Raw genomic sequence first — 27,803 nt, 5'->3', positions numbered from 1 at the left:
TTTTTGTAGGAACAAATCAATATTTTACAAAGGATGGTTTGATAACAGTATTTGGTCATTATTACACATTATGGATGATAATGGAAACATCATCTCATTTGAAGCATTTTCCAGTAAGTTTAAATTAAATGATAAAAAACAAGAAGAAGAAGAGGAACGAAATCTTTGACATCCTTGTTTTGTCAGTGCCGTTATGTTTGTAGTACCGAACACAGGAAGTGGACTGTTTTTTCTTCGCTGTGTCCTTGTTAGCTAGCAAGCTAGTTAGCTGACATTAGAGACAAGCCAATGTGTACCATGTGGAAAGATGAGTTAAACGGCGCCTAAAGAATCCTTAGGAAAGACACTGACGTTTAGCTGTTGTAAATAGAACCATGTTACGTATCGGGAAAAAGGCCACCTGGTAAGTTTCTGTTTGCTTAATGAAATAATATCGCAAAAAGGAAGTGCTACTGCTAGCAAGCAGCATGTAGCGGGTTCAGGGCAGTCTCGTTAGCGCTTCAGGGATTTTAATATCTTGATGAAACAATCTGCTAAAATACTAGGGGTGGTTTTATTTTTTAATATTTTCTAAGAGATTTATCTGACGTTAGTGTAACTTTAAAGTGTCTCATAAAGTGTCACAGTAAAAACACTGTCAACTAAGCTACACTGACTGACTGACTGTCAGTTAGTGACCGTGGTTATCTACCGTTCTTCTAGTTCTACGTCCATAAAACGAACTTTACATTACATTGTTACTGTCACGTACATATTTTATTATATATCTTTTGAAGACACATCTATCATAGTTTCCTCTCAAAATCACCACAAATTAACTATAATAGTGATGTCGAGTCTCGTTGCAACAGACACTCCCTCACCGAAATTACAATTTGTTGAACTGACAAGTCAAGTATGGAACGTTTTAGTTTACTTCTTCATACTTATGCACATTTCTTTCAAAAATGGCTTTTTCATTCACTCAATGCCCTATTAAAAGTTAGTTTGATGCTTTGTATTTGCACATATGCTACAAACACTTTGTAATAGATAAAGTAATTATGAGATAATTGTTTAAATTTAAGCATCTTAATGATACTTAAATTGGTACTAAAACTTGTTTACATTTTTGGCTTCTCACAGAGTTATAAAAAAAGGGAAGCTTCATATTAACAGTAAACTTTTTTGTAAATTTTCTAATTTAATTTTAAAATAATTTTTCTTTTTTGTATTTTTTATTTAGCATCAGCAGTTAGGAATTTAAACTGAACTGGTAATAGTGTCATTATATTATTTAAATTGAACATTCTTGTGGAGATTCAGATTATTATCAGCTTTGTACAATGTCAATTTTCCCTGCAGCATCATTTCTCATGTAATGACATTACAGACTTTTCTTTTTCTTTTAGCGTGGCCTGCAAGAGCCTGGTCTCAACCAATATGGGGATAAGGTTCCGGGTCCCATTGCAAAAGCTCCACCCTCTGTCCCGTGCCATCCATCACCGCTACTGTGGCAACACTAACCCTCAGCGAACGCCTCATCGCACAGCATCAGCTCGGTACTTTACTTCAATTTCTCGATTACCGATGCGGCCTCCAAAGCCGAATAAAGGGTCAGGCTGGCAGAACTACCAACAACAGCGCAACTTTTGGGTGGCTCGCCTCGCTGCTCGACTGTTAAAGCTCAGATACATTCTGCTTGGTTCAGCGGTGGGAGGAGGGTACACGGCTAAGAAGGTCAGTGTAAATGTTATTGTGCACAATATGATGAAAATATGTTTTTCCTATATTTGCTGATATGTTTTTTTTTTTGTTGTTTTTAACTTCCAGACATATGATGAATGGAAAGACATGCTACCTGACTTTAGTGAATATAACTGGGTCATTCCTGATTTTGTGTGGGAACTAAGTGAACAGATTGATCTTGGTAAGTTTTAATTAAATATGAAGGAAATATTTAGGTGTATGCGTTTCGTTAGCCAAGGCTGTTGTCTTTCATTTGGAGAAAGTGTTGCTCAGGTATTCTTTTTTTTTCTTTCTACAGACAAACTGGCCAAAGCTCTTCCAGAAATGGAAGAAATTGCCAAACTGCTTCCAGACTTTGATAAAATTGGAGAGAACTTCACCTTTCTGAAAAGCCTCCTCTCTTCTGGTTAGTACACAGAATTTCTTTTGTTTCTGATGATGCTCATTAACAAAGCTTGAAGACATTTTTCTCAAGCACGTGATCCACTGGTTACAATTCTTAGCGGTGTAGAAATGTCTGCTAATTTTCTTTATATAAGATATAATCAAAGACAAAGGTCAGCACATACCTGACTTATTTTATCCCACTGGTAATGTGTTCAAGAAGAAAATTGTTTAAGCAATTTTTGGAGAATATTTCTGTCTAACTTAATAAATGATTTGGGTTTTCTTTAAAACTAGTCTTTGATTTTTTGTCTTCTGCCTCTAAAGAAATGATAACAGTGGGATCATATAGAGTTAAACCTCCAACAACATTTCTTAGTAGACGTTTTTACTATTTCTTCTTTCTAAAGAACCTTTCTGCCTCTTGCTCTGGTTATAATAAACACTAAGTTTGGGGTGTAATAACTTATTTTGAGGAAAGCAAAGCTGAATCAGGGTTTTTGTTCCATTTTTAAATGCTGTCAAAGCAGATTTTTTAAAATCTTAACAAAAATGGATGTCAAACCTGTCATATTTTTTATAATAAACTTTTTATGAGTCTTCCAGCACAAAAAATTAATACGTTTCTCATCCAAATTAATTGTTTCACTGATTCACAGCTGAACCTTTATTAATTTGACATTTTTTTATTGACTACACAGCAAAAGCTTCCTCTAAGTTATTTAACTGCGTTCGTGCTTTGACCGTCACCCCCTTGCCTCTGTCTTTTATGATTTTTTTTTTTCTTGTGTTCTTCCTTTCTCTTACCCCTCCTGTCCCCCTTTCACATTCTTCACAGGTTTGAGTTTGGGTAGTGAAGTCAAAGGAGCCTCTGGTGTGCATCTTTTGTTAGGTGTGTAAACTCTACATTTAGTAGAGCCGCCCCTTATCTTTCCTTTTCCTCACTGATGGCATTTTTTTCCCCTCAAGAAATTGGAACTTATGCCAGTTCCTGGTTTGCAGTCTGATGTTGTGAACTAATTATTTGTCCAGAATTTTTATATGTTATCATTTTTTGGAAGCCAACCGGCCTTCAGTGTTTACATGAATGAGATTTTCATTCTGGCATCTGTTTTTTTTTTTTTTTTTTTTTTGGCTTATGTTTGAATGAATCAGTAAAGCTAGATTTTTGCCTGTAGTGTGTCCCCTGTCCTTTTCTCAATCTACTCTAACTTAACTGTTTTTGACTTCACTTTTTCTACCACAGATTTTTTTTCGCCTCCTTTGACTTCCACCCTTTCTCTAACCTGCCCCGCTTGGGTTTTTGCTTTCTTTGTTTAAACTTTCAGCCCTAAACTTTCTGGCAGTTTCTAACTATCTATATATTTTTTTGAAACGCCTGAATTTCTATCTTTGCATTTGGACTTTTAAATGTTTGGAAAATGCTCTCTAAAAACATAGGGTGTGTTATTTGTTCTGCTATATTTGACCCACATTTCTGCTTTACGTGTGGAGCTTACAGCTTAATTTAGTGGTTAGCAAAAAACTTTACTATTAAATAATAAAAACAGACTTTCTATTTGATCATGTAAAGAATTGTCATGGATTTAATTTGTATTAGGAATCATGGAAAATGACATATTTGTAATTATATCTACATTTTTTAGACATTGTGAAGTAGGGCTGCACAATGTGAGGAAAACTCGCGATTTGCGATATTAGTGATCAATATTGCAATGACAATATAATTTGTGACACATGAACAAATAGCAAAACAACCAAAAAACGTCATTTTCATTTCACTTCAACCGTTTAATTTAAATAAGAGTCAACATAACTTAAATTACACTCCAAATGAGCCTCGTCTACATAGGAGGCAATCATCTTACATAAAAGGCCTCCATCCGATTGGTCAAATGCATAAAGGAATATATTTGATTTGTTAAATACTTGAAGCTGCCATAAAATTCTTTTAGCAAATTTAAGATAACCATTAAGCGCAATTTTCGCTGTCTTTTGCGATACGTGTATTGCACAGCTCGGTATTGCGATAACAATAAATTTGCGGTATATTGTGCAGGCCTATTGTGAAGTTAGCTTAGCTTCTCAGCCAAGTTAACATAATTTCATACTGATTATTAACAAATAAAAATCTATAAAAGCAAAGCTCCAGTTGAATGCAAACATAAGAAAATAAAAATGAGGGAAATCAAAGTGGTTCTGCAATCATGCTTTCACTGCTTTGAAGGTATGGAATACACAATAACATTATGAGACCAAAGATCAGGGCTGTATGTCCCACTTAGGTGAGCATAAATATCAAGCAAATTGAGCCTTACACGTGTCACACAAGAGAAAACACCTTTAACTTTTTTTCCTATTTATTTCTTAGCAGAAAAGGTTTTGACACTACAGAGTTTTTCCAAACATTTGAAATAAATCCCACTGGTGTTTGATTTTGGGGCTTATAGACATGTTTGGTGTATTAAACATAGTTTTAGATGCCTCCATTTGTAACTTTTTCCATGTTTGTTGTTGTCTTTGGTAGAAACTTCAAGTAATCCTGCTCTAAAAGCTACAGATGCTTCAACCGCAGCCTCCCATGATGGTGACAAGCAGTACAAAAAGGCAAGTTAACAAATGCGGTGATGCTTCTAGGCTGTTCTCGCTGCGCCTCTGCACCTCACTTTCTTTAAGATCCTGTTGAAGCTGCTTTCCTATCAAGAAATGTTATTTAAAGTAACCTGAAACGTAGATTTGACATATTTGTCATGTTCGCATGGTAATATACATACACTGGCTTTCAAAAATCATGCTGGTAGTTTCTGAAGCACTGGCTTTATGTAAAAATGTAAATTCATGTTCTTTAAACCCTTCAGCAATTAATCTATGCTTTGAAAATAACATTTTTTACGTGATTTTTGGATGGATTGTGGTACTGTTAATAACTTGTGGATAAAACTTTTCATCTGGCAGTGGCATTTTTATAAGAATTAAAAAAAATGTAAAAAATATATTAAAAAATGGGATTCTTGTATAATAGAAGTTCATTTTACAATAGATGTTAGACGGTTCCAAACTTTCCATCTTTTCTGCACTCAAACTAAAAGTTTGTAAGGTATTAACCCTGGCCTTTTGGTAAGGTTTAGCCGGTGTTATTTGACCATTCAGGATAGACTTCTTTGCAGCTTGACTCAAAGCTTTATGTCAAATTTTTCTCTCTTTCCAGAGAAAATGATTTGTTTTTTTTTTAGTTTTCTTTTCTTGCTTTTTTCTGTTCTTTCATTTACAGTTTCAGCAGTTTCATGCCGCCTGTTCTTTGTTCTACGTATGAACTTTACACAAACGAACCCAATATGAAAGTCTGCCAGTGAAACAGCGGCCTTCCTCTCCTCCTTCCTGCTTTTGCTCTGAACTGCTGGTCACCAACATGAACACAGCCAGACTTTAGTAATCATTTGAGAATTGAACATTTTCTGTATCGTGTTGGGGGCTTTAAACATATTCCATCTCATTGATGTATCAATAATTAATTTATATTTTAAAGCTTGCTTTGCTTGTTTAAATGTTCATTTTTAATAATCAGAAAAGTACACTTGTACATGTATTTGTGACTCGCTTTGCTGCAGCTCATGAAAATGTGGTAGAAAATACTTGAAGCACATTCTACAGTGTGGATTACTGCTTTTCGTTTTAAATTCCATCAATGGAGGGCTGAAGTTATTGCCATGGTGATCACAGATCTCTTTCATTTTTGCTGAGGCGTCCCGTCTGCTTTCAGTTTGATTTCAAAGGAGACTGGATTTGTTGGGTCGCACTGACTGATCTTGACAACTTAAGTGCCAGCTGACCTGCATGGCTGCCCACCTCAATGCCCCCCCTGTTGTTTATTTTATTTTATTTTATTTTATATTTTTTTGCTCCTCCTTCCTGTCTCTCACTATGACGTACCCCAGCAGGGTCTGCTCGGCGAGCTCATTCTTATTCAGCAGCAGATCCAGCAGCACGAGGAGGAGGTCCGGCGGGCCGCTGCTACCAATAGTGCGCGGCCCCCATCACCAGAGTCGACTCCCAGTGCGTCTCCAAGCCCCCCTCAACTGAATCGCAAGGTGAAGGTCCCACCTAACTTAGCTCTGTCCCGTCCCACCATAGGCCCTTAAAACATTGCAGCTACAGTTTAAAATATGACATTTATGAAGAAAACTAAATGACTGGATTTGACTTTTTTAAGTCAACATTTACATGTAATATTGCTGTCCTTTCCACAGAAATGGACAACTAAAACAAATTTAAAGTTCTAGACAAGTTTCATTATGTGTTTGGCAAAGAAAATAGTTAAACTGTCGCCTTTTATTGTATACTTTTTAATTATTGAGGCTTAATGTATTTATAAAGTAAATTTCCCTTTGATTAGGCTATAATATATATGCATTGATCCACTTGAAAGTTAGTTCTGAAACTCTTTCACCTCTTAGTTTCCCTTCCAGATGTTAAGACCTGTCAGTCCAGTTAATTCTTATCCCCACAGTAGCCATAGTTACCTTGTGTGAACTTGCGATGGTCTGGGGTTGGGGCAGGCATGCACAGTTCATCGCTGACTTGTGTCAGAAAACAGCCCACTTGCCCAGCTTTGCTACCGATTACAGGCTGCACTGCCAGAAGACTTGCATTAAATGGAGTGGTGGTCTGCTGCATGGTGTGAGCTGCACTTTTGATAAGGGCATGAGTGGACTGAACTTTAATTCAAAAGGTTGCTTACTGAATGCAAAGTTGGATGAAAGCCTCAGGGTTTTTGGGGATTTTTGATATCATATATATTTATATCTTCATATATATTTTTTAAAGTTTGAGTTTTCCAGAGTGGAAATAGTTCTGTGATGCACTTTGATTTGTTTGTGTCATAATTCTTTTCATACTGCTGTTCTCTTGTTTGCTTTGTTTCTTCCTTTTTGTCTGAGAAAAATGGAATCAAACTGTTTTCCGGTTAATTTTAGCCCTTCTGTGCGGGGCTCTTGTCTGTCCACAATCATTCAGATCGAAGCGGAGCAGACCTCGGGCTGCAGTGTTTCTCCCTCCTCTGCTTTAACCAGACTTTGCATGTTTAAAACCTTTGAGGTGCTGGTGGAACTTCCTTCTATTGAACTCAAACTGTCAAAGCAGCATGGAAACCATGAGTAGAAACACACAGAGAGCATTAACACTGCTTGTTGCTGTTTTTTTTCTTGTTTCTCTTGTACCTTGTAGTCATCAGACAGAGAAAAGATCGACCAGCTTCAAGAAGAGCTGCTGCGCACTCAGGTACAGTGTATTGTATTTCATTTTTTGTCCTCTAAATTTACATTTACTGAAAAAAAACCTCAATAATCAAATAATTAATGTCTGGAGCAGTTGAAAGATATTTACTTTTTTTTAACTTATTATGAAGATTTATTTGCAAATCGTAATTTTCTTTTGACCTTACATCTGGGTTTTAGCTCCTCAGAAATATCTCATGCTAAATGGATGCTCTTATTTCTCCTTTCAGCTAAAGTATCAGCGCATGCTTGAGAGGCTCGAGAAGGAAAATAAGGAGTTAAGGAAAGTGGTTCTGCAGAAAGATGATAAAGGGATTCACCAAAGGAAAGTAAAGGTGAGGTGTTTCTCTACGTTCTCTGTTAGTATTACTGTTTAATAACAACTATTTTTGTATTTGGGTGTGTTTCAGTGAAGAACTGGAACAAATGCTTAATTAAAAGGTGTTCTAAACTAAATTTTACTAGACGTGTGATTGCATTGACTTAACTTCTGTTGTATCATCTTTTGCAGAAGTCTCTCATTGACCTGTATTCAGAAGTCCTCGACATCTTGTCTGACTATGATGCCAACTACAACACTCAGGACCATTTGCCCCGGGTAAGAAGCTCCTTCAGCCTCATTTCTGCTGCAAACTGAATCCATGATGAATGCTGAAGTTTACTTTATGCCTAATGTGGCTTGTTTTTTTAATAAATACATTTTAACTAACTGCTAGAGCTAAAGCACACAATGTAATTTAGTTTTGGAGCTTTAAAGGGCGGTCATCTTCTGTTCAGGTGGTCGTGGTTGGAGATCAGAGCGCCGGGAAGACCAGCGTGCTCGAGATGATTGCTCAGGCCAGGATCTTCCCCAGAGGCTCTGGAGAAATGATGACACGCTCTCCTGTTAAGGTGACTAAAGCTGGTTAACTGTCTGGTTTTAAAAGTGGAATGTAAAGAAATGGATATTGATGTTCACATGTCGTTATAAAGCTGTTTAGTATACAATAAAAGTAATGAAATAATCTGCAGGTGACTCTAAGCGAAGGCCCTCATCACGTTGCCATTTTCAAAGACAGTGGCCGAGAGTTCGACCTCACTAAAGAGGAAGATGTAAGTTCCAGGTTCCTCATCCGTCTAAAAAAAGTGTGTAAAAGCGTGTTCACACTGTGGGGTTTTATCCGATTTCTTGCAGCTGGCTGCCCTGAGGCATGAGATTGAGCTGAGGATGAGGAAGAGCGTGAAGGAGGGGCAGACAGTCAGCTCTGAGGTCAGACTTTTCATTCAGATTTTGGTTAAAACTCTCACCTGCTGATCTACTTTGGTTTTGTTTTATGAAGTACTGACTTAGATGGTTTCTCTTTTAGACAATATCCTTGAGTGTTAAGGGCCCGGGCATCCAGAGGATGGTGCTTGTCGACTTACCAGGTGTCATTAGTGTGAGTACACATTTTTAAATGAATATGTAGGAGTTTTTAGTTGTCTTACCATTTATTCATCATTTTTTATTACAATGTTTTTTGCAGCTGTGTTAAATCATAATTGCATTCATTCTTTAATAGAAACATTCACATAAGGCCAAAGTTGAATATTTGTCTAAAGGTTTGGCGTATGAAGCTAACTTTCTCTGTCTTTCTCAGACGGTAACAGCGGGCATGGCATCAGATACTAAGGATACCATTTTTAGCATCAGCAAGGCCTATATGCAAAATCCCAACGCTATCATTCTCTGTATTCAGGGTGAGCTGTGAGCAAATAATGCAAATTTAACACACTTGACTGAAAATAGAACTGATAAATGAGTAAGCAGAAACTGATTTTTAGTTTCTTAGCTTTCTTTTATACCTTTTTTTCTTTTTCCTCTCTTGGGTTTGTTCCTTTCACTCAGATGGCAGTGTGGATGCAGAGCGGAGCATTGTAACAGACTTGGTGAGCCAGATGGACCCTCAGGGGAAGAGGACCATCTTTGTTCTCACCAAAGTTGATTTGGCTGAAAAGAATCTGGCCAGTCCCAGCAGAGTAAGGGGACCACACTATCTTATTAATGTTCATAAAGGGCTTTTTTGGGGGGTTTAATTGTTTGGTAATGCCTCTCAGTCTTTTCATCTTGAGATTTAAAAATACTGATTTATTTAAAAACTGCATATTATAGCATAAACAAACAAATTATTCACTTTGCTTTTGAACCTTTTTGCAGCTTCTCCACAAGAGGGAGCTCAATCCTCCTCATATTGTTACACCATGTTATTTCTGAGTGCTCTTTAACCTTCGGTTCTTGAGAGCAACTTCCCTGCTTTATTCTCCATGGGACCCTGCCTTATTTTTATTAATTTCCTGGATCAGATCTGTTTTGTTACTCAAAATCTGGAATCACCTGATTCAGAAGTACGTAGGAACCTGGGAAACTTGCAGGGCGGTAGCACTTCAGGATCAAGGTTCGGGACCACCAGTGGTGAATATAGAGCCGCAAGTTCACCCACTCTTTCTTTCAGATCCAGCAAATAGTGGAAGGCAAGCTGTTCCCCATGAAAGCCCTCGGCTATTTTGCTGTGGTGACCGGAAAAGGTACTTTGGTTAGAAAACGCGCTGCATACACTTAAAAATCTCCAAGATTCTCCTCAAAAATAATAATCTTGTTCATTCATAAAGGGAGCAGTGGTGACCGCATAGAGTCCATAAAAGACTACGAAGAAGACTTTTTCCAGAATTCCAGATTGTTAAGGCAAGTTATGCTGTCAATTAAACAATTCTACTTCCTGAATACATGTGGTATTTTAAAAAGAATGGTGACTTATGATTCCTTCCAGGGATGGCATGTTAAAAGCTCATCAAGTGACCACAAAGAACTTGAGCCTGGCCGTTTCTGATTGCTTCTGGAAGATGGTCAGGGAGTCTGTGGAGCAGCAAGCTGATGTCTTCAAAGGTGTGACTGCCATTTTTATTCCACAGGGCATTGATGTGTTTTTTTTTTTTTCATTTTTTAATGGATTTTTTTTTTTTTTTTGCAAATCTATATTTCTTATTCAAAAAGTGAATTCCATTGTAGAGCTCATTATTATAAACTGTACAGTGAGCTGACAGCGCTCTCTTGGCTCTACAGCGTACTGGTCTCTCAAGCCCCTCCACCCCCCCCTCTCTACAATTAGTCTAGACCACCACAGCCCATTGCTAACAGCAGAGATTTATGGCTGTGACACTGCAGTTCCTATAGGTCCATTGTCTTCTGTATTGATCCATATCCCATCAAATCACACGCAGCCAGCCTCCATCCTCCCTTCTTGGCGCCACTGCAGCTTCACGAAGGAGCAATTAGACTAATCTGCACTGTGGATAGGGAGTTAAGGAAAGGGACAGCAAGCCTGGTGTGCTAGCGTATAAAGTCTTTTGACTGTGTGTTTATATGTGAGCACTAAAGCTCTGACATTTGATAAAGTGGAGGTTATTGGCCCCACCGCTGCACCTTTTTATGAGAGCAGTTAAGAAGGTGAGCGTTCTCAGCCTGTGATTAAAGGATGGGCACCATTAGCAAGCTGAAAGTGGCCCTTATATCATAGCAGGATAAAACAAAGCGAGCTCTGTCTGCGTTTGCTCATTGCCTGTTGATTTTACAGAACGGGATTTTGATGAAGCAAGTAGATCAGTTTTAACCACCACCTCATCCAGGCCCGTGTGTTCTTTTAACAGCTTAATTAGATAAATATTGTTGTCTTATTATGAATTAAACAGTTTAATTGTATAATATATATTTAAACATAAAAAATAGACATTTTCTTGTATTTTTTTCCTTCTACAGCATCACGATTCAACCTGGAGACGGAGTGGAAAAACAATTATCCTCGACTGAGAGAACTTGACCGAGTAAGAACCCGAACAACCCGTCTTTACTGTTCTGTGACTCTCGCTTTTTCATAGAAACTACATTTTCAATTATGGATGTTGTTGATAAACGTGTTTTCTTCTATGCGATAAAAATTAAAATATCAGAAAAAGCTTCTTCAGGTTTTTATTACGGTTTGCAGCAATGATGTCATTTTTTACATTTCAGAATGAACTCTTCGAAAAGGCAAAAAATGAAATCTTGGATGAAGTCATTAGCTTAAGTCAAGTCACCCCACAACACTGGTAAGTTTAGTATCAATTACTATTAGTTACTTTTAGTTATTGTTGGTATCATTTATTGTTATAAATACTGGTGTTATAAGGAAATCTCTCCGGAAAAATTAAAAAACCCCACGCAGACGTCTTACTCCCTGTAATCTGGTGGTGTTTTTGCAGCAGCTATAGCATTCAACTATCGATTATGTAAAATAGCAAACCGCTGCTTTATCACTAAAGCATTTTTGGCGTGTTTTTAATAGCTTAGTGAAGAAAACCTAGCATAAATGAGATGTTTGCATGGTGGTATGGCCATCCTCCATCCTGCGTGCCTTTAGTTCTTGGAGATCAATAATCTGATGAATGGCCCGTGGACAGAGCGGTGGGGGTGCAGTTAAATAGCGAACAGTATTGGAGGGAGCATTTCTCTGTGGTGAGGAGCGCCAGCTGGAACAAAAGAGGAGCTCAGTGAAATATGAGCGTGTTTGATGATAAATGAGAGAGGTGTGCGGCACTGCTGTGCTACCTGGGGGGGGTGTTGAGGCTCTAGGGAGCGACGGCTTCATTGAAGAGTCGCACTGCACTTCAGAGAGCCGGTGAAAGCTGTGACACTGTTAACAGCTAATAGCATCATAGTAGAGCTGTATTGGGATTTAGTGTTAAGCTGAACGACAGTTGTTCTGACTGCAAAAGGCAAGGCATGTTTAAAGACCCACTCCACTGAAAAGGGGGGTTTTAACGTGTTCTTGTGGCATTTTTCTGAGGATGGAGGACATGTATAAAGAAAATTATGCTCTGATTTGCATTTTTGTTTATTTTTTGTTCAAATTGTGAGTCAGGAGCAGATGAAAAATTACTGTTTGAAACAGAGCATGTTTGTGACGTCAGAAATACGCTGGGTGGGCCACAAGCTCCCTGTTCTGGGCTCTCAGAACCGGGAGTTGCTCTGCGCCAGCGGTCCCGCCCACAACTAAGAGGCAAATTTCTGCTGCCACTCTGCAGAAACTATGTCCTAGAAAACGACCTAGGTTTTTTGATTTAGCCTAAACTGGATAATCATAGTTAAAAGACCACTGGGAACGCTTTTACAATAGATCAAATGATGATCAGAGTGGGACTTTAAGATCACAGTATGATGTTTATTTGAAATGCCTTTTTTCTGTTTGTTTTACTTCATTTATTTTATCTGTCTGAAAAAAAAGTTAACAGGGCAAATTAAAACTTCAAATAGTGAACATTTGCTCAATTAAAGGTCCTACTTCTTGTGGAGTTAGTAGAAGTCAAAACAATATTTTAAATCAAATAACAGCTGTTTGACTTTCTGTCTTGTTTTTTATGCTAAAAGGGAAGCTATTCTACAGAAGAAGCTGTGGGAGCGCGTGTCTACGCATGTCATCGAGAACATTTATCTACCTGCTGCCCAAACAATGGACTCTGGTACCTTTAATACCACCGTGGACATAAAACTCAAACAGTGGACTGACAAGCAGCTTCCACACAAAGCGCTTGAGGTGAAGAGTTTTTAAATCTCTTATAAAATGTAAAGTTTAGACTGTTGCACATACCATTCTGATTTAAGTAAAAAAGAAAAAACACTTTTAGTTTATTAATGAATACATCATCTTTTTCTCTTCTAAAATCAGTAATTTAGATATTTTTGTTCTTCTCAGAACAATTTCAAAACTTATTGTTGAAGTGCATCAGTTTAGTGTTTTATTTTAGTGCCTGACCTTCTCGTTCCTCACCACTTTTTTCTCCTTTAGGTTGCCTGGGAAACATTGCAGGAGGAATTTGCCCGTTTCATGGCTGAATACAAAGGCAAAGACCAGGATGACATTTTTGACAAGTTGAAGGAGGCTGTGAAAGACGAGAGCATCAAGAGGCATAAATGGAACGAAAGAGCCCTGGACAGCCTGGTAAACAAAGAAGCCATTCTTTGTTAATGCACAGATGCAGCGAGCACGGGGACTTGTTGATCTGTCCTCCCACAGCAGCCGCATTTTTATCCAAATATGTGACTTTCATGAAAAGTCTGTAACTCCAAGATTTGAGTTAAACTGCTGTGTAAATGTTGTACATGTTTGTGGCAGAGGGTGATCCAGCACAACGCTCTGGAAGACCGCTCCATCACAGACAAGCCTCAGTGGGATGCAGCCATCCAGTTCATGGAGGAAACTTTGCAGTCCCGCCTCAGAGACAGTACGTCAAGTATTTAAACAAGATTCCACAGCAGTAGATAAAAAAGTGGAAGTGACGACTTGTACTTTAGTTCCATTTCAAATGACATCAGTACCTCTAAAACTTATTGTATTTGTCTTAGTAAAAATTCAAAGAAACTTTACAATCTTATGTGAAAGTTGGTTATTAGTTTATTTGGTGCCTTCTTTATTTTAATCCAGACTTAAAAGGAACCTTCAACATGTTAATTACTAAACAAATGCACAACATTCTTTCATCTTTAACATCAGTTCACTTTTCCTTTTTTTTTTATAGCTGAGTCAGTAATCAAAGACATGGTTGGCCCAGACTGGAAACAGAGATGGATAAACTGGAAGAATCGAACACCAGATCAGGTCAGTTTTCCAGGAAATGGTGCTTACAGTGTCTACATAAAACTCAAACTTTTTTTTGGTCAGAAAAGTGTTATTGACAGGTGAAACATTTATAAAAAAACATCCCCCTGTGTGGTTTCTAATGAGAACCATAAATAACATCGCTCATGTAAACCCACTGTCCCACTGTAATGAAGAAGCTCACACTCCTCTCTCCTCTTCTATAGCACATCCGTAATGAAACCAAAAATGAGCTGGATCGCTTGTTGAAGCTGCATGATGACCACACAGCATATTTGGCCAATGATGAAGTCACAACAGTCAGGAAGAACCTGGAGGGACGAGGAGTAGAGGTGGACCCAGTGCTGGTGAGCTCAAATACCGCCACAATTTTCTGATTACGGCTGATTTATTTTTATTTTTTTTACTTTAAATGCTGTTATCTGTTTTGTATCTGTCCAGATCAAGGATACGTGGCATCAGCTGTATCGCCGACACTTTTTGCACAAGGCATTAAGTCACTGCAACCTCTGCAAGAGAGGTTTCTATTACTACCAGAGACACTTTGTTGATTCAGAGGTAAGAAATGTGATGAGTGATGCTGAACTTCTCCTCTCATCTGGCTGTATCACTTCTCTATTTTCAATGTTGTTCCAGCTGGAGTGCAATGACGTGGTTCTGTTCTGGAGGATCCAGAGGATGCTGATTATTACAGCCAACACTCTCCGACAGCAGCTGACCAACACAGAGGGTGAGTTCAGGGACCAGCTTAGGACACGGGACACAAATATTTCAACTATTCATTCAAACTTACTTTGACAGCTGTTTCTCTGCCATAGTTCTCAAATCTAGTCATTGTTAAAACAAACAGCTGCTCTCTCATCCCTTTGCTGCTTCTATTGATAAAATTGCAATTGAACATTGTTATTAGAATAGACATTGATTATTATCTCTTCCTTGTGTGTGTGTTTATTTTATTTTTTTTTAATTTCCTCTCAGTGCGGCGGTTGGAGAAAAATGTGAAGGAGGTCTTGGATGACTTTGGAGAAGACACAGAGAAAAAGACCCAGCTCATCACGGGCCGCAGAGTCCAGCTGGCTGAAGATCTCAGTAAGACGCATGAACGCTCACGTAGCAGAAAACACAGCATTTACATACAGTTAATCACTTAAATGAATTAAATGTTTTTCCTTTGTTACTTTCAGCTCTTCCAATTTGCTTACTCAGCTCAATTTCACAAATATTTAGGAAAACATTATTTTTAAAGAGTTTTCTAGTTCTCTGACTTGTCGGTAGAGGGCGCTGGTGCTTCAGCAATTGTCTGGCCAATCAAGATTGATTTAATTTATAGAGCTGGCCATTTATGTCAGCTGGCACGTTGCTTGTCAGAGTTACTGTAAAGAATCTGTATTTTGCAGTTCGATCAAACATTTGCAACTAAAACTCTGCATTAGTTTTAGTTGTCTTGTTTTTTTGCTTGATTTTTATCTTTTTTTTTCCCTTGGGCAATTTTTCTTTACCACAGTTAATTGTCTCAAGATCCCGAAAAGGGAAAAATCCTAAAATTATCACTGTTAATCACATTTAAAAACCATTTTTATAAACCTCATCTGTTGTAGCTGCTCTTCAATAATAAATAACCAAAATATTTCTTTCAATCTTTAATTCTTTGTTTATATAAAATCTGATTTAGGTTGTCAGAGGACATTTTTTATGGTTTTTGTTTGTTTTAAATAGTAATATTCTAAGAAAATAAGAAAACATGCAACTTAATGGACTACATATTTTCACCAGTTTATTCCTTTAGGATTTGAAATCTCTATTAACAGCATTAGTCAACCCAGATGTTATTATTTTCCTGTCATTTCATGTCTTTGTTTCCTGTCTGTTCATCGTTCATTAAAAGGAAGGAAAAAAAAACTTTAATTTATTATTATTTTTTGTTTTTACGCTTTGCCATAATACTCCAGGACCTTGGAGATGAGTCCGTCACCACTCCTGAGCTACTTTATTCTATTATGACTCACTCTTTTTATTTGTTTTTAAAGGTTACAATTTTGCCATCAATTAGCAACGTCAGACATTCATCTCAGCTGTTTATTGTTAATATTGAATTCATCTTACAGAAATGAGAACGGGCCGTTACATTGGTTATGGGGGGGGGACTAAGCCGTGGGGATGAAAATGTGAAACAACTTTTATCAACCTTCACTTTTAAAACCTTTTTAGTTCCCATGGTATCTTCTACCACACACCATGTGATTTGAATCAAGTTCTATCCCTGTTCATTTTTATTAGTTGTGCGTAGAGAAAAAAGGAAATCTTTTCGGGACATGTCCTAACTGAAAATGAAGGATCTGAGAAGGAAAAAGTGGTAAAAATGGTGGAAAGAGGAAATGACTTTGAATGAGGATAGAACTGTCCTCCTCTGCATTCTGCTGTACAGCTCCGCTCTGCCCTGCTTGCAAACTGATTCTGCTCATGTTACAAACGCAGGTCAGGTGTGTGTGCCAGCGAGAAAGCGTGTGAATGAACGGTACAGTGTGAGCGTGTGTGTCTGTCAAAAGTGTGCCAGACCAGCTGTGTGGCACTGGGCCATCCCTGGAGCTCAGCCCAGCCCTAATGTGCTAGAACAGAGTGGTGGGCCGTCACTGCTGTGTCTGCTCCACAGAGTGTGCCTGGACTTAAAGTTTAGATGAAAATGATAAACCCAAACTTTAAATTTTATAAGACAACTTGGGGGGGAAGCATTAGTGTTACACTAGATCTCACAGTACCAGCGATACAAATTAGGATGGATTCTTTTTTTTTTTTTTTCCGCATTCCAAAACCCCCAAATTTATTCTGAATGTTGCATTATGAACCTTTCCGTTTGGAGCATATTTTACTAATGATCTGTTCATATTTTCTAAACTCTAAATAGCAGTCTGTGGTTCTGGCTCCAGTGGGGGGCTTCTGCTGCTAAAACCCATGTGGTGCATTCTGATATAAACTTCTGATTTCAAGACAACTTGTTTACACTGTTGCTGCTCCATATTCTCATCAGATTCTCTGACAATGACAGCAAGTCTCACAAATTATCTTTCTCTATCGTTTTGTTTGCTTAAATACTTCCTCTAGTGCAGAAATGGACTGAACTGCTGCCATGGGATGGGCGAGCTAGATTTTTGTGGGTATATAGGGATTTTTTTTAAATCAAAAATCGTACACTGCTTTGAATTTGTGACCCCTGAAATCAAGTCCATTATTTCCTCCGTTTTTTGTTGCTGGCACGCTGTGGAGCTGCAGCACATGAACACCTGGGTGCTGCGTAACCTCTTACAATAAACCCATAATCTTGACTGCGGGCGTTTTGGCACTGATGAATGCAGTAATGCATAAAAAATGATAGATTTCAGCTTTTGTGTTGTAAGGTTATCAGAGGGTTAAGGGATGAGAGGTGTCAACAGAAAGTGCTCTAAAAACTGTGCTAATGCGCGAAGTGTTTGCATGTTTGCACATGCACTCACTTTCTCCTCCTCTGTTTCTTTTGGTGTTGAAGCAGAAAACAATAAAGCCGTGGTTGTCCGGGCCTGTTTGGTGGAATGTCCTCTCAGGCTCACACTCGCTGTGTTTCCTTTCATCTCCTCCCCCTCGTCCTCCTCACAGCAGTTTCCTTCAGAGTGATTAGTGAGGCTCAATGGAAAAAATCTCTGAAAGTGCTGGGATGACATTTGGAAAGAAAAATGTTGCACCAAGTGATGATGTTATCACAAAATGCTTTTTTAAGGAAGCATTTACTGTAGTTTGAAGTGTAACGAACCAGCAGACAACAGCCTAGCAGCATAGAGGCTTAATTAGTTTATATCTTGAAGAAAATTTTTCTTTCTCTATGTATTAACATGTTCGTTAAGGTCAGCTCTCGTTAAGTTCAAGAAAACTCCAGAGTTTTGGCAAAATTAAAGGTTTTTAACTTTTTTTTGTCTTAATCGAAAGATAAATTCCAAATGTGTGGCTTCTTCCACTGTAGCAGGACTGAGGGCTGGATGATATGACCAAAAAAGAACATCTCAATACCAAATTCAATTTCTGATTTTCATTGAATTTTTTCCCCTTTCTTTAACAAGAATTACAAACGACAGGATATAATTAACAAAAGCTATTTAACATCTCCTTTGGGCTAGACACAAAGTACTACTGTACACTAAATACTAGCTGTAAAATGGGTGGGAAAGCAATGCGGCAGGGAGGTGTTTTTGAAGCCACCGCTAGCTTTAGCATCTCATAAAGAGAAACCCTTCTCACACTCGACAGTCCTTCTGAGTTTAAACAAATTTGTCGTACTCCCAGTTTTGGTAACAAAGGCCCTTAAACAGATTTTGCAGTGTATGGTTTGTTCCTCCAACTCAGAAGTCTCGACACCAGTGGCCGAAATTTAGTTTTTGACTTGGCCAGTAGATAAAAAAATGTACGACAGTTTTCACCAGGAAAACTGCCCTCAGTGTCAGAGGGAGGGCTAAAAATAAAACACGTTAAAAATCAACCACTTATATTTCCTAAAAAAATAGATTCTACAAATGTCTATAAACCTTTATCACAGTATATCCATATTTGGTCATTCCAAAGATTATGGGAATAATTCGGCACTTTCATGGCAAGTCACTCATGTAAGCAAACGATGCAACTCTTTATAGAAAACAAAAATTACAAAAACCTATTTCTGTTCCATTCAATTAACCCATCTATTAGATTGATAGATGCTAAATGCTTTATTTGTGATTAAATGAGAGTTAAATTCACATAGCCCATTCATTCTTTTTTTTTTCTTGTTTTATTTTTTGGAAATAGATTTGCTGCATGAACAGTCAAGCCCCCTCCTCTCTGTCTTTAAAATTGAATTTCTGCTCTAAACCTTTTTTCCCCAAGTCTGTCTCATCCGTCTCTCATCCGTATTTCTCCATCCATTGTACTTCCTGTCCATCCATACATCCTTCCTCACATATCTAGAATCAGAAAAATATTATGTCTAATTAAACTCCTGCGACTGAATTAAAACAAGTTTTTGCCACTAAAAATGGTCTAAAAAAAGGTTCTAAAGGATTTGATAACTAAATAAAGGCTAAAAGATTTTTAAAAATACAATTTCTAAAATAGGTTTCCACTGCTGTTGGTCATTCAGTGTCTCTAAAAGGGATTTAACTTAAAGTAAAGTAGGACATAGATTTTACTCTTTTAATATGATTTATTCTACTGTACACACATATAGTCCAGCAATTTGAATCATAGGTCTAAACAGGTGTCTTTATGGTGGTTTAAAGAAATTTACGGCAGGTTTGAGGTCCAGACAGGATTTCATGCTGCTAAAAGTTTGGATTCCAAAACAGCTGGCAAACATCTGGGCAGAAACTGACCTATCATATTGGCTTTGTGTCAGTGAAGGTCAGTGTCATTGTTTGATGCACCCCTGGTGGTATTCATTTATTCATTGAACGATGTCAAGTTCAGGCTATCAGCGAAGGCTCTTTCAGAACACCGAGCAGGTTTGATCCCAAATACCGTTAGATTTTTTAAATGTATTTTCCAGGTTTCTGTCAGTTTGCATTTGCCAGTTAAATCATTTTGTATTGAAGTTGAGTGGGCGTAGTTGAAGCCCAATGCATCCTCTAATCATGGTAACTGAAACATTCGTAGGTCTTAACAGGCTAAGCTCAATGATGACTAACACAATAAATTAGACTGAAGTTGGCTGCTTTCTTGTGATGATCACACTAAACAAACAGCAGCTGCAGATATTCAGCACCAGCACTTATGATGGCAGGAAAAGGAGGAAATCCTTCGCCTACTGGATTTGCTATCATTCCTGCAGATGCCTCCATGCCAGACAGGAAGCTTTTTGACTTAAATTCTATGTCCTAAAAACCAAAATAGAGATTATTTGTCTCAACTTGTTTGATCAACTGAGAACTTTCCAATATTGAATGAATGCTCATTATGGGGGATTATACTAGAAATCTGTGTAATCTGTCATTAGGTCATAGGTCTTCTTTAAAAAACCAAATGCGATGACCATAATCATAAGTAATTTTTATGGTTTTTTTTCTTGTATTGCTTTAAAAATATAGGCATTTTTGGTTGTACATTAGTACACTAAACTGAAGGGACATCATCTGAATTTTACAGATATGTTTTGACCAACATTTCGATTTTCCCACACCTGTGTGTGTGTGTGTGTGTGTGTGTTGTCAGATGTACAGTTGGGTTCACGTGTCTGTGCTCGCTACAGAAGGTCATCGGCAGTTAACCCATTTTTCAAACCCTTGTGGAAAAAGGGTTTGTCTGAGAGATTATGACAAGATCTCACTTTAAACCCGGGTTGTCCGTCTCACATCCCTGTGTCCATGTGAACTCTCAAAATGGATTACCACTTAGCCTCAGTCCAGATTTCCACTCGAGTGCAAAAGGTGATTCTTTCAAAACTTTACACCCTTGATCTTCTATGATTTACACTGTGAGTCACAGACAGACTCCCTGTCTGATGCTTGTTTTTAAAAGGCACAAATGATGATGTAGTTTTGTCTGTTAATATGTGTATCTTGCCACCATCAAAGTCAATGTTTTCTACTTCCAACCCAGAAAAAAATGATTTATGATTGTGAGGGAAAAGTGTTAGATTCAATTCACATTTGACACCTTTAGCTAAATCTTCCTTCATTTTTACGGATTCCTGTAATACATTTTTAAGAACATGCAACGGTTTTCAACATGATCTGACAGTCAGCGGAGCAACAGTCTTTACCTTGATATTTACAGGGTAATTTCTGCTTAAATGCTGCTGTTTTTATTGTGTCTGCCCCCTGTCTGACCCCAAGCTTTGACCCATCCAGACTAATGTATACTTCTCACCAGGTTGGGCTGCTCCTACACAGGCATCTGTTTTTTAGATAAAAAGGTCTGAGGAGCTAAATCATCACCCCCGTCACTGGCATGGCGTTTCAACTGTCTTCCTACTTTCCGTTTCTGAATCCACGTCTCCTGTTGCCTTTTTTTTTTTTTACTTGAGCGATCCAGATTCAGTGACAAATCAAGCAGCACCCTGAGGTAAAAGGCTCCTCTGTTTGTTACATTAAGAGGTCAGTTTTCCAGGTCGGAAACAGCGCGGCATATAATCGCTCAATGTCCCCACCCACACTGCAGCCTTGGCAGTGAAGAGAAATAAAAAGTGTCTTCATGACTTATGACCAACTGAGACAGGAAGTAAACCTCTTACCTGGACGACTCTCTCTTGAGTTAATGTTGAGAGCTGCTGTTTCCTTGTCAGTAGGACTTTATTTGAGCTCCATGCCAAAACTTAACACCAGTTTTCCCCATCCCATTTTTTTTTTTTACTCACCAGCAGAATCAACGGTTCATCATATTTCTACTCATTATTCTTTGTAGCAGAACAGCCTTCTCCTGTAAGAAGCGCTGGCTGTCATCCGTCTTTTCTCTGAGCGGGTCACTTGTCCTGCAGGGCTGCAGTCTAATTGTGGATCAGTTAAAGGCTTTCTGGCTCAGTCCTCCTTTTACCAGTTCTCTGGCCATGGCCGACTTACGGGACCCTACAAAGTGTCAGTGAATGAGATATCATTTCATGTGGAGATCACCCAAGAGAAGGCCCTGAAAGAGAGGATTTAAGGAAAAAGCTTCACACTCTTTCTTTTGGCCTGCCAAAGTCCCTCCAACCTCGGGAACTCACACATCACCAAGCATGTTAGAGAAGGGGCCTGTGGGATAGAGGATAGGGGATTATGGGAATATTCATGGCCACATAAAGGGGTGAGCAGTTGAATGACTGTGTTTCGGGGCTCATCTTTTAAGTAAACAAGAGCTTAAATAGAGTTTTAAACCGCTACTCACACTGCACAGTATGGAAAAAGCAGTGGTGAGTCTGTCCACTGTTTTTGTTGCATTTCCACAGGATGGTGAAAAGAAAGCCTTGTCAAGGCCCTCTCTTTGTCATGCTGTGGTCTTTTGGTAACAAACAGATGGTGCTGGGGGGGAATAAGTATCTGTTTCTCACAGTTTTTATCCCCAGAACTTTGGCTGTTTAGATAGATGCTATTCACGCTCTGCCTTTGCCTTCTGGGCTGCAGAAAGCTGCTGAGGGCTCATCGCTGATTTTGCCATCAATTCTACAAATATTTGCTCTGTGCACGTGTGACCATAACAGGTAAAAAAATAAATAAAAAATAGATCCTGCAGGTCATTGCAGTTACTAGAGCCAACTCTCAGAACAACCTGATAAAAAAAACTTCATAAGAATGGCATTGCAGTCTTGTAAATAACTTATCTAGAGTAAAAATAAAATCTGTAAAATATGACAAATTAGGAAATAAATGGCAAAATCTGCTCCAGTTATGAAAAAATCTTTCTGTTTCTGGATGGTTAATGGGTTAAGGAATAAATACTTATAAAAATCTTTTTGTCTTGTACTAAAGAAAGTATAAGGCAATACATTGATTTTATTTAACAAAATCCAATTCAGGGGCTGTGATTGAAACAAGTTAGAGAAGTAAGTAGACCCTGTAATACAGCAACAGAATAGTTTTCTGTTGTTGTTTAGTCTGGCCAGCTTTTGTGTTTTCATGACATATATTTTGTTTTTGTTTGTCAAGCTTAGTGTTATCAGTAACCATGTATAGATGTACATACTTTGAAGTACTACTATGTCTTCATTTCTGTCAATGTGCTCAGAAGTTCAGTTCTGTTGCCTGGCCCGGTTCTAGTCAGAATATGAAAAATCTTCATCACCATCTCACCTGATGTCACTTCCGTCACCAGTTTTTTTTTTTATGTTTGCTTTTTGTACCTGTTGCCTTATTTTCCGCATTATGAGACGATCTGTTTCCTGTTCACACAGAAATATTGGCATCTTTGATAACACACTGGTTGAGGGATTCTAGAATCAGTTGTAATGTCTTTTACAGTCAGCCTTAAAGCTTCTTTTTCCTGTTATTGTACCTTAAATGTCAAACTGCCCAGGTAAACTAGATTTCTGCCCACAGTTGCCACCATCCCTCACGTTTGACCCCGCCTCTAAACAGTCTACATTTGAAATCCATCAAAGCGTTCTCCACCGCCACAATTTGCACTAGGCGACAAACTTTGAAGCTGGAAACCGGGGTTTTCCCGTGTTTTTGAGAATCTGACTATCCCAGCTTGTCTTTTCTTCGCTGTTCTTCAGGTCAGACAGATGTTAGTAATCCTGCTCTGATTGGTTTTCTTTTAGTCACGTCGTCATGTGGTCGGGACACATAGTCTAAGCTGTTAGCCGCTTTTGAGCCTTGCCCTCCGGTGGGCTGGGTGCAGCAATGAGGAACCGCAGGGTTAAGTTTCATGCAGCCACACACCTGCTGCACTAACTTGTCAGCATTCCCCCCCCCCACAGGCCCCTTTTAATACCTCCATTAGGGGGAGTAATCTCCTGCTTGTGTGTTAACAGAGTATCAAAGGCTGGGAATTTTTCCTTCCTGCCACCTAGCAAAGGTGAAAAGGTGAAAAGAGGTTTCTCAAATTGGTTTTCAAGACAAAACGGTGACTTTATTTTCCCAATTCTCCATAGTTTTATAGGTTTGTTCCACATGTTTTTATGGCTTTTGAGCTCACCTTTTGGAAAAAAAAACACATCCATCAAAGAGGACACCTCTGCAGCAGTACTCCCATCAAAGGGGGCTGCACGCAGGACCCCTCGTATGAGGTTTTCTTTCACCCAAAAGCACCTAGTTATCACCTTTGTCCTGGTGTGAAATAGATACCACGCTGTTGCTCTAAGGTCCAAACCGCAATGACGTATCCACCCGGAAAAGTCTTTCAGAGCCGTGTTTTTAGCCTCGCACAAAAACAGTGGTTCTCTTGTGGATTTGGTGTAGCTGGGTGCTCCAGATTAAGATAGAGCAGCGCTAGTTTGTTTGAGTTTGTGCTTGAGGTTGATCCAGACAGATTAGCGAGGGTTATGAGGAAGCCAGAGAGGGAGCCAGGCCTGGAGGTGCAGCTGGCATTGGCAAGGCGCAGCTCCTGCTCGTCTGCGTTGGCCTCCAGACTTGCTTCAGCCACTGTTTGATCAGCGATTAGCTCTGCTTTAGACGGCTCGCTCTTCTCATGTGACGGTACACGCCGGTTGGAAGGACTGCTGGTTTTACGCAGACTTGGGACAATGGGAGATTACTCGCCAAAAGCAGTGCGGCCGCTTTTCCATTTGATTCCCGCCTCTTGCGGGAATTATTTTCTGTCCTTCAGCTAGAATTAGGTTCAGGAGGGAGGTGGAACAAAACCAGGGGAGGGGGGGCAGGATGAGAGCTTTGATCATCAGGTGATGTCTGTTTGGAAGTTTTGATGGGAACAAGTTGTGTTTAAAGGTGCATTCCCACCGGACGCAATTTCAGCCTTATGGGCATCGAGTTTTAATGTTAAGTCAGTGCTTCTCAATTATTTTTTGCCAGGCCCCCCCTAGGAAAAGAAAATGTTTCGCGCCCCCCCTGCCCCCCCCCCCCCACACACACACACACACACACACACAGACACACTCGCGCGGTGACAATACATCAGGTCAGTATCTATAAAATTTGTATACCTAAAATTGTATCTTTTAACACTAACAAAAGAAAAAAGCAAAATAAATCCACTTTCAACAAATATTAACTTTATTTAGCCACAGAAACCCTGTTCTAGTCTAAAACAGAAAAGAAGCTGAAAGTACCTGAAATAAAAAAAATCTGTCATTCCTTATTTAAACTAGAAACATTTTGACCAACTGAACCATTTGATGCTGAAAAAAATAATTCAATCAATAAATAATATTAAATCTAAATTGATCTGAAACATTAACACAGCAGCACCAATATATTTAACGTTTTTAGTCTGAAGAAATAGGTAAAAACGTGCTGATTTTTTTTTTCTAAATGACGGATTGTTTATTTCTGATCTCATAAAAGTGCAGCTGTTTTCCTGCATTACCTGCGGTCTTTATGTCTGTCTGACACTAACTAAACCACAGGCAGACAAAGAAAACATGGATGGAAAATAAAGACACGTCATCAAAATGTCTACAATAGTTCATAAAGAATGACATTGTTAGCATGAGCTTAGGAATCTAAGGGCAGCGGTGATCTTGGGCAACAGGCAGCGGTAGCAGTGGTCCGCGTGCCCCGATTCCCCTGGCAGACAGGGCCCACACCACCCCTCCCCTTTCGTTCTCACTCGCGCAGCCGCGGACAGACAGAACAGACAATAGGAACCGAATAGTGGACCAGATTATTTTCCAAGCACTGAGCCGCTGTCACCGCTGCCCCCACGTTAAATTTGCGCACCGGACAAACCTGTGCCTAAAACCGCCACCACCGCGCGCCCCCCCTGGCATCGCTTCGTGCCCCCCCCCGGGGGCGCGCCCCACTATTTGAGAAGCACTGTGTTAAGTCAATGTACAGACGCAATCGGAGGTGCTGCGGCGCAATTTGGGCGTCGAGCGTAGGGACTCAGCTTTGGCCACGTGATGTTTTCAGTGACTCGATTAAAGGGTAGAAGAATTAATCCAATATGGATACTTAATGCTATGATTTTTGTACTGGTCTTCAATCCATTTTATTAACCCTCTAGGGCTGCTTGGTTGCCTGAGACTGTCTCTGTGACTGTTGGGTGAGGGCGGGATACACCCTGGACAGGTCGCCAGCAATCGAGCCTATGGCACCCTCAGTCCGGCCGGACAAAGGGCAGCAGCGATCACTAGCTCCAGCGCCATGGACTCTTTAACAGACTGGCGACCTTTCCGCCTTCACCTAACAGTAACTGGGACAGCCTCTGGCAACTCAGTGTAGCGAGTGAGCAGAGGAAGAGGATCGAGCCCAGCTGCTCAGGGTTCAGCGGTCGGACCCTACGCTCCAGCTCCGTGGCCTTATAATGTTTTATCTTATTTTCAGCGAGACAATAATAAAACGATCCAGTTTTACTTATTTTTCCCCAGCAGGTTAATGTTCAAACTGGGCCACAGACAGACGGAAGTAACTTTTAAAATGGTTGTAACCCAGGCGCGGCTCTGCAGGAGTGAAGAACACCAGTAGAAACTCTGAAGGATTTGCTGAACCCTGACACGGCGACCTGCTTGCCGGCGCCTCTGTAGAGTTCTCCAAAACATATAAACCCAAAATACTCGCTCAACATCATCCAAGATTTCCATGGATGATGTTGTGTGCGGTTGCTCCTTGGCTGGGGCGTCAAGACGTTGAGCAGTAAATCTGATGGGCGTCAAAAGAGAGGCGGCAGACACAAATTTGACGTGTGAATCGCGTCCGGTGTGAATGCAACATTATTCAGAAATTTCAGGAAATTTACATGAATACTGATATAACACAGAAATGAATCCATCATAAATATACATCAACACAAAAAGCCTTTTTTGTATCACATTTCTCCATGATTGTCTAAACTCCTCTGCCTTTATTTGCTGTTATTGGAGGTTCTGCAGGTTCTGATTAAATGTTCTGTGGGAAGTTTTTGAGGTCCTGTTCCTTCTTTTCCTCTTTGCAGAGAAAGTTCGTGAGATCCAGGAGAAACTTGAAGCTTTCATAGAAGCACTTCACAAGGAGAAATGACAGACCGGGTAAATGCTCTGTTTCTATCCTGTAGTCGTTGTGCGATTCATTTGCTGTTTGTGTCGTCAGTGCTGTTGACTGCATGTGTTTGGATGACAGTGGAGGAATGGACTGAACAAAGAAACACCTCTGTAAATGACTGTCGCTGCCCCGTGGCCCTGCCTCAGCCCTCATCTCTGTCTTGGCTTCTTCTTCATCGTTTGGCACTGATGAAGTGATGGACCTGAGCTTCGGCATGAGGAGGAGGAGGAGCAGCTTCCTGGCTTTCTCTCTCATTTCATTCTCCAGTGGGTTTTTTTTTTTTTTTTGGAAGGAGACAGGAAATTCAGGCAGTTTATTGGGAAAACCGAAAGCTCCTATAGTGTTATCATCTGAGCTCTTGTTCAAAATAAATAAGGATGGTGTTCATGTCCACCTTCCCATTCATTATTACAATTCAACCATCTTTCTGCTGTTTTACGCTGATGTCACCGCACACGTTTCTGCATTCACTGATCTTTGCACTAAACCAGTTTTCATTGTTGCTTCCAGTCAAACCTTCATTCTGCCAGTTTTGAACATAGCAGTTTATCCAATCCTGATAACAGAAGTTGAACTGTTATCACACAAGAACTATCCCACAGTTTTGGTTCTCCAGCCAGTCTGCATGAATCCATTCATTTTAGTTCGAAGGCTGAGTTTAATGTTAAACATTAAACTGAGAAACTCTGGTTATAAGGAGGAGCAGTGAAAATGATCAGCTCTGTTTTTGAGGTAAAAAAAACTCTTCAAATGTAAAAATTAAAGGTTTTTCATCCGCCAAATCTTTCTGTTTTTGTTCTGGTTTATCTAACAAAATGCTGCAAAGGTTTCAGGTGTTTAATTTAGAAACATTCATTCGGTGATAGATTTTTAAAAGGAATTTAGGCCAAAAAAAGTTTTAAGCGAGTTGAAATGAGAAAGCTACTTCTTCGTCATGTGGAGTTTGGTTCTAATGATGGTTAAGATCCAGTCTGTCAGTGATTGCAGTTGCTCCTGAGTGAAGATTATCTTCCTCCAAAGTGTTTCATTACTTCAAATAGAAATGTTTTATTCGTGTGTGTGTACATTACACAGGCGCACTTCCTGTTTTCTGTGAGTAAATGGAAGCTCAGACACAGTAACCTGTCTGTTGTCTTGGAAGTCCATAAAATATCCACATTTGTAAACTC

General features: G+C 39.3%; 1 protein-coding gene across 6 annotated transcripts; it reads left to right on the top strand.

The window, feature by feature from the left end:
- Nucleotides 1-187: 187 nt before the first annotated feature.
- On the top strand, nt 188-27,803 carry opa1 (OPA1, mitochondrial dynamin like GTPase). 6 transcript variants are annotated; one of them, XM_011473988.3, is made up of 31 exons: nt 188-403; nt 1,392-1,719; nt 1,813-1,909; nt 2,027-2,134; nt 2,951-3,004; nt 4,640-4,719; nt 6,051-6,200; nt 7,336-7,389; nt 7,616-7,720; nt 7,897-7,983; nt 8,163-8,276; nt 8,397-8,477; nt 8,560-8,634; nt 8,732-8,803; nt 9,005-9,104; nt 9,253-9,383; nt 9,857-9,929; nt 10,014-10,086; nt 10,172-10,287; nt 11,158-11,222; nt 11,410-11,486; nt 12,805-12,970; nt 13,223-13,375; nt 13,550-13,658; nt 13,953-14,032; nt 14,239-14,379; nt 14,474-14,590; nt 14,669-14,762; nt 15,011-15,121; nt 26,549-26,621; nt 26,713-27,803. In XM_011473988.3, exons 1-30 carry the CDS (start codon nt 375-377, stop codon nt 26,611-26,613), a joined length of 3,105 nt encoding a protein of 1,034 aa, XP_011472290.1. In that variant the 5' UTR covers nt 188-374; the 3' UTR covers nt 26,614-26,621; nt 26,713-27,803. The 6 variants fall into 6 exon arrangements, with proteins under 6 accessions (XP_011472290.1, XP_011472288.1, XP_020558024.1 ...); XM_011473986.3 differs by having other exon boundaries at nt 6,048-6,200; XM_020702365.2 differs by lacking the exon at nt 2,951-3,004.

Source organism: Oryzias latipes, chromosome 4 (genome assembly GCF_002234675.1).
Source record: "Oryzias latipes chromosome 4, ASM223467v1".
In the NCBI taxonomy this organism is placed as follows: Eukaryota; Metazoa; Chordata; class Actinopteri; order Beloniformes; family Adrianichthyidae; genus Oryzias; species Oryzias latipes.
Note: the sequence above shows the minus strand (reverse complement) of the source record. Positions and strands in the feature narration are given on the sequence as shown.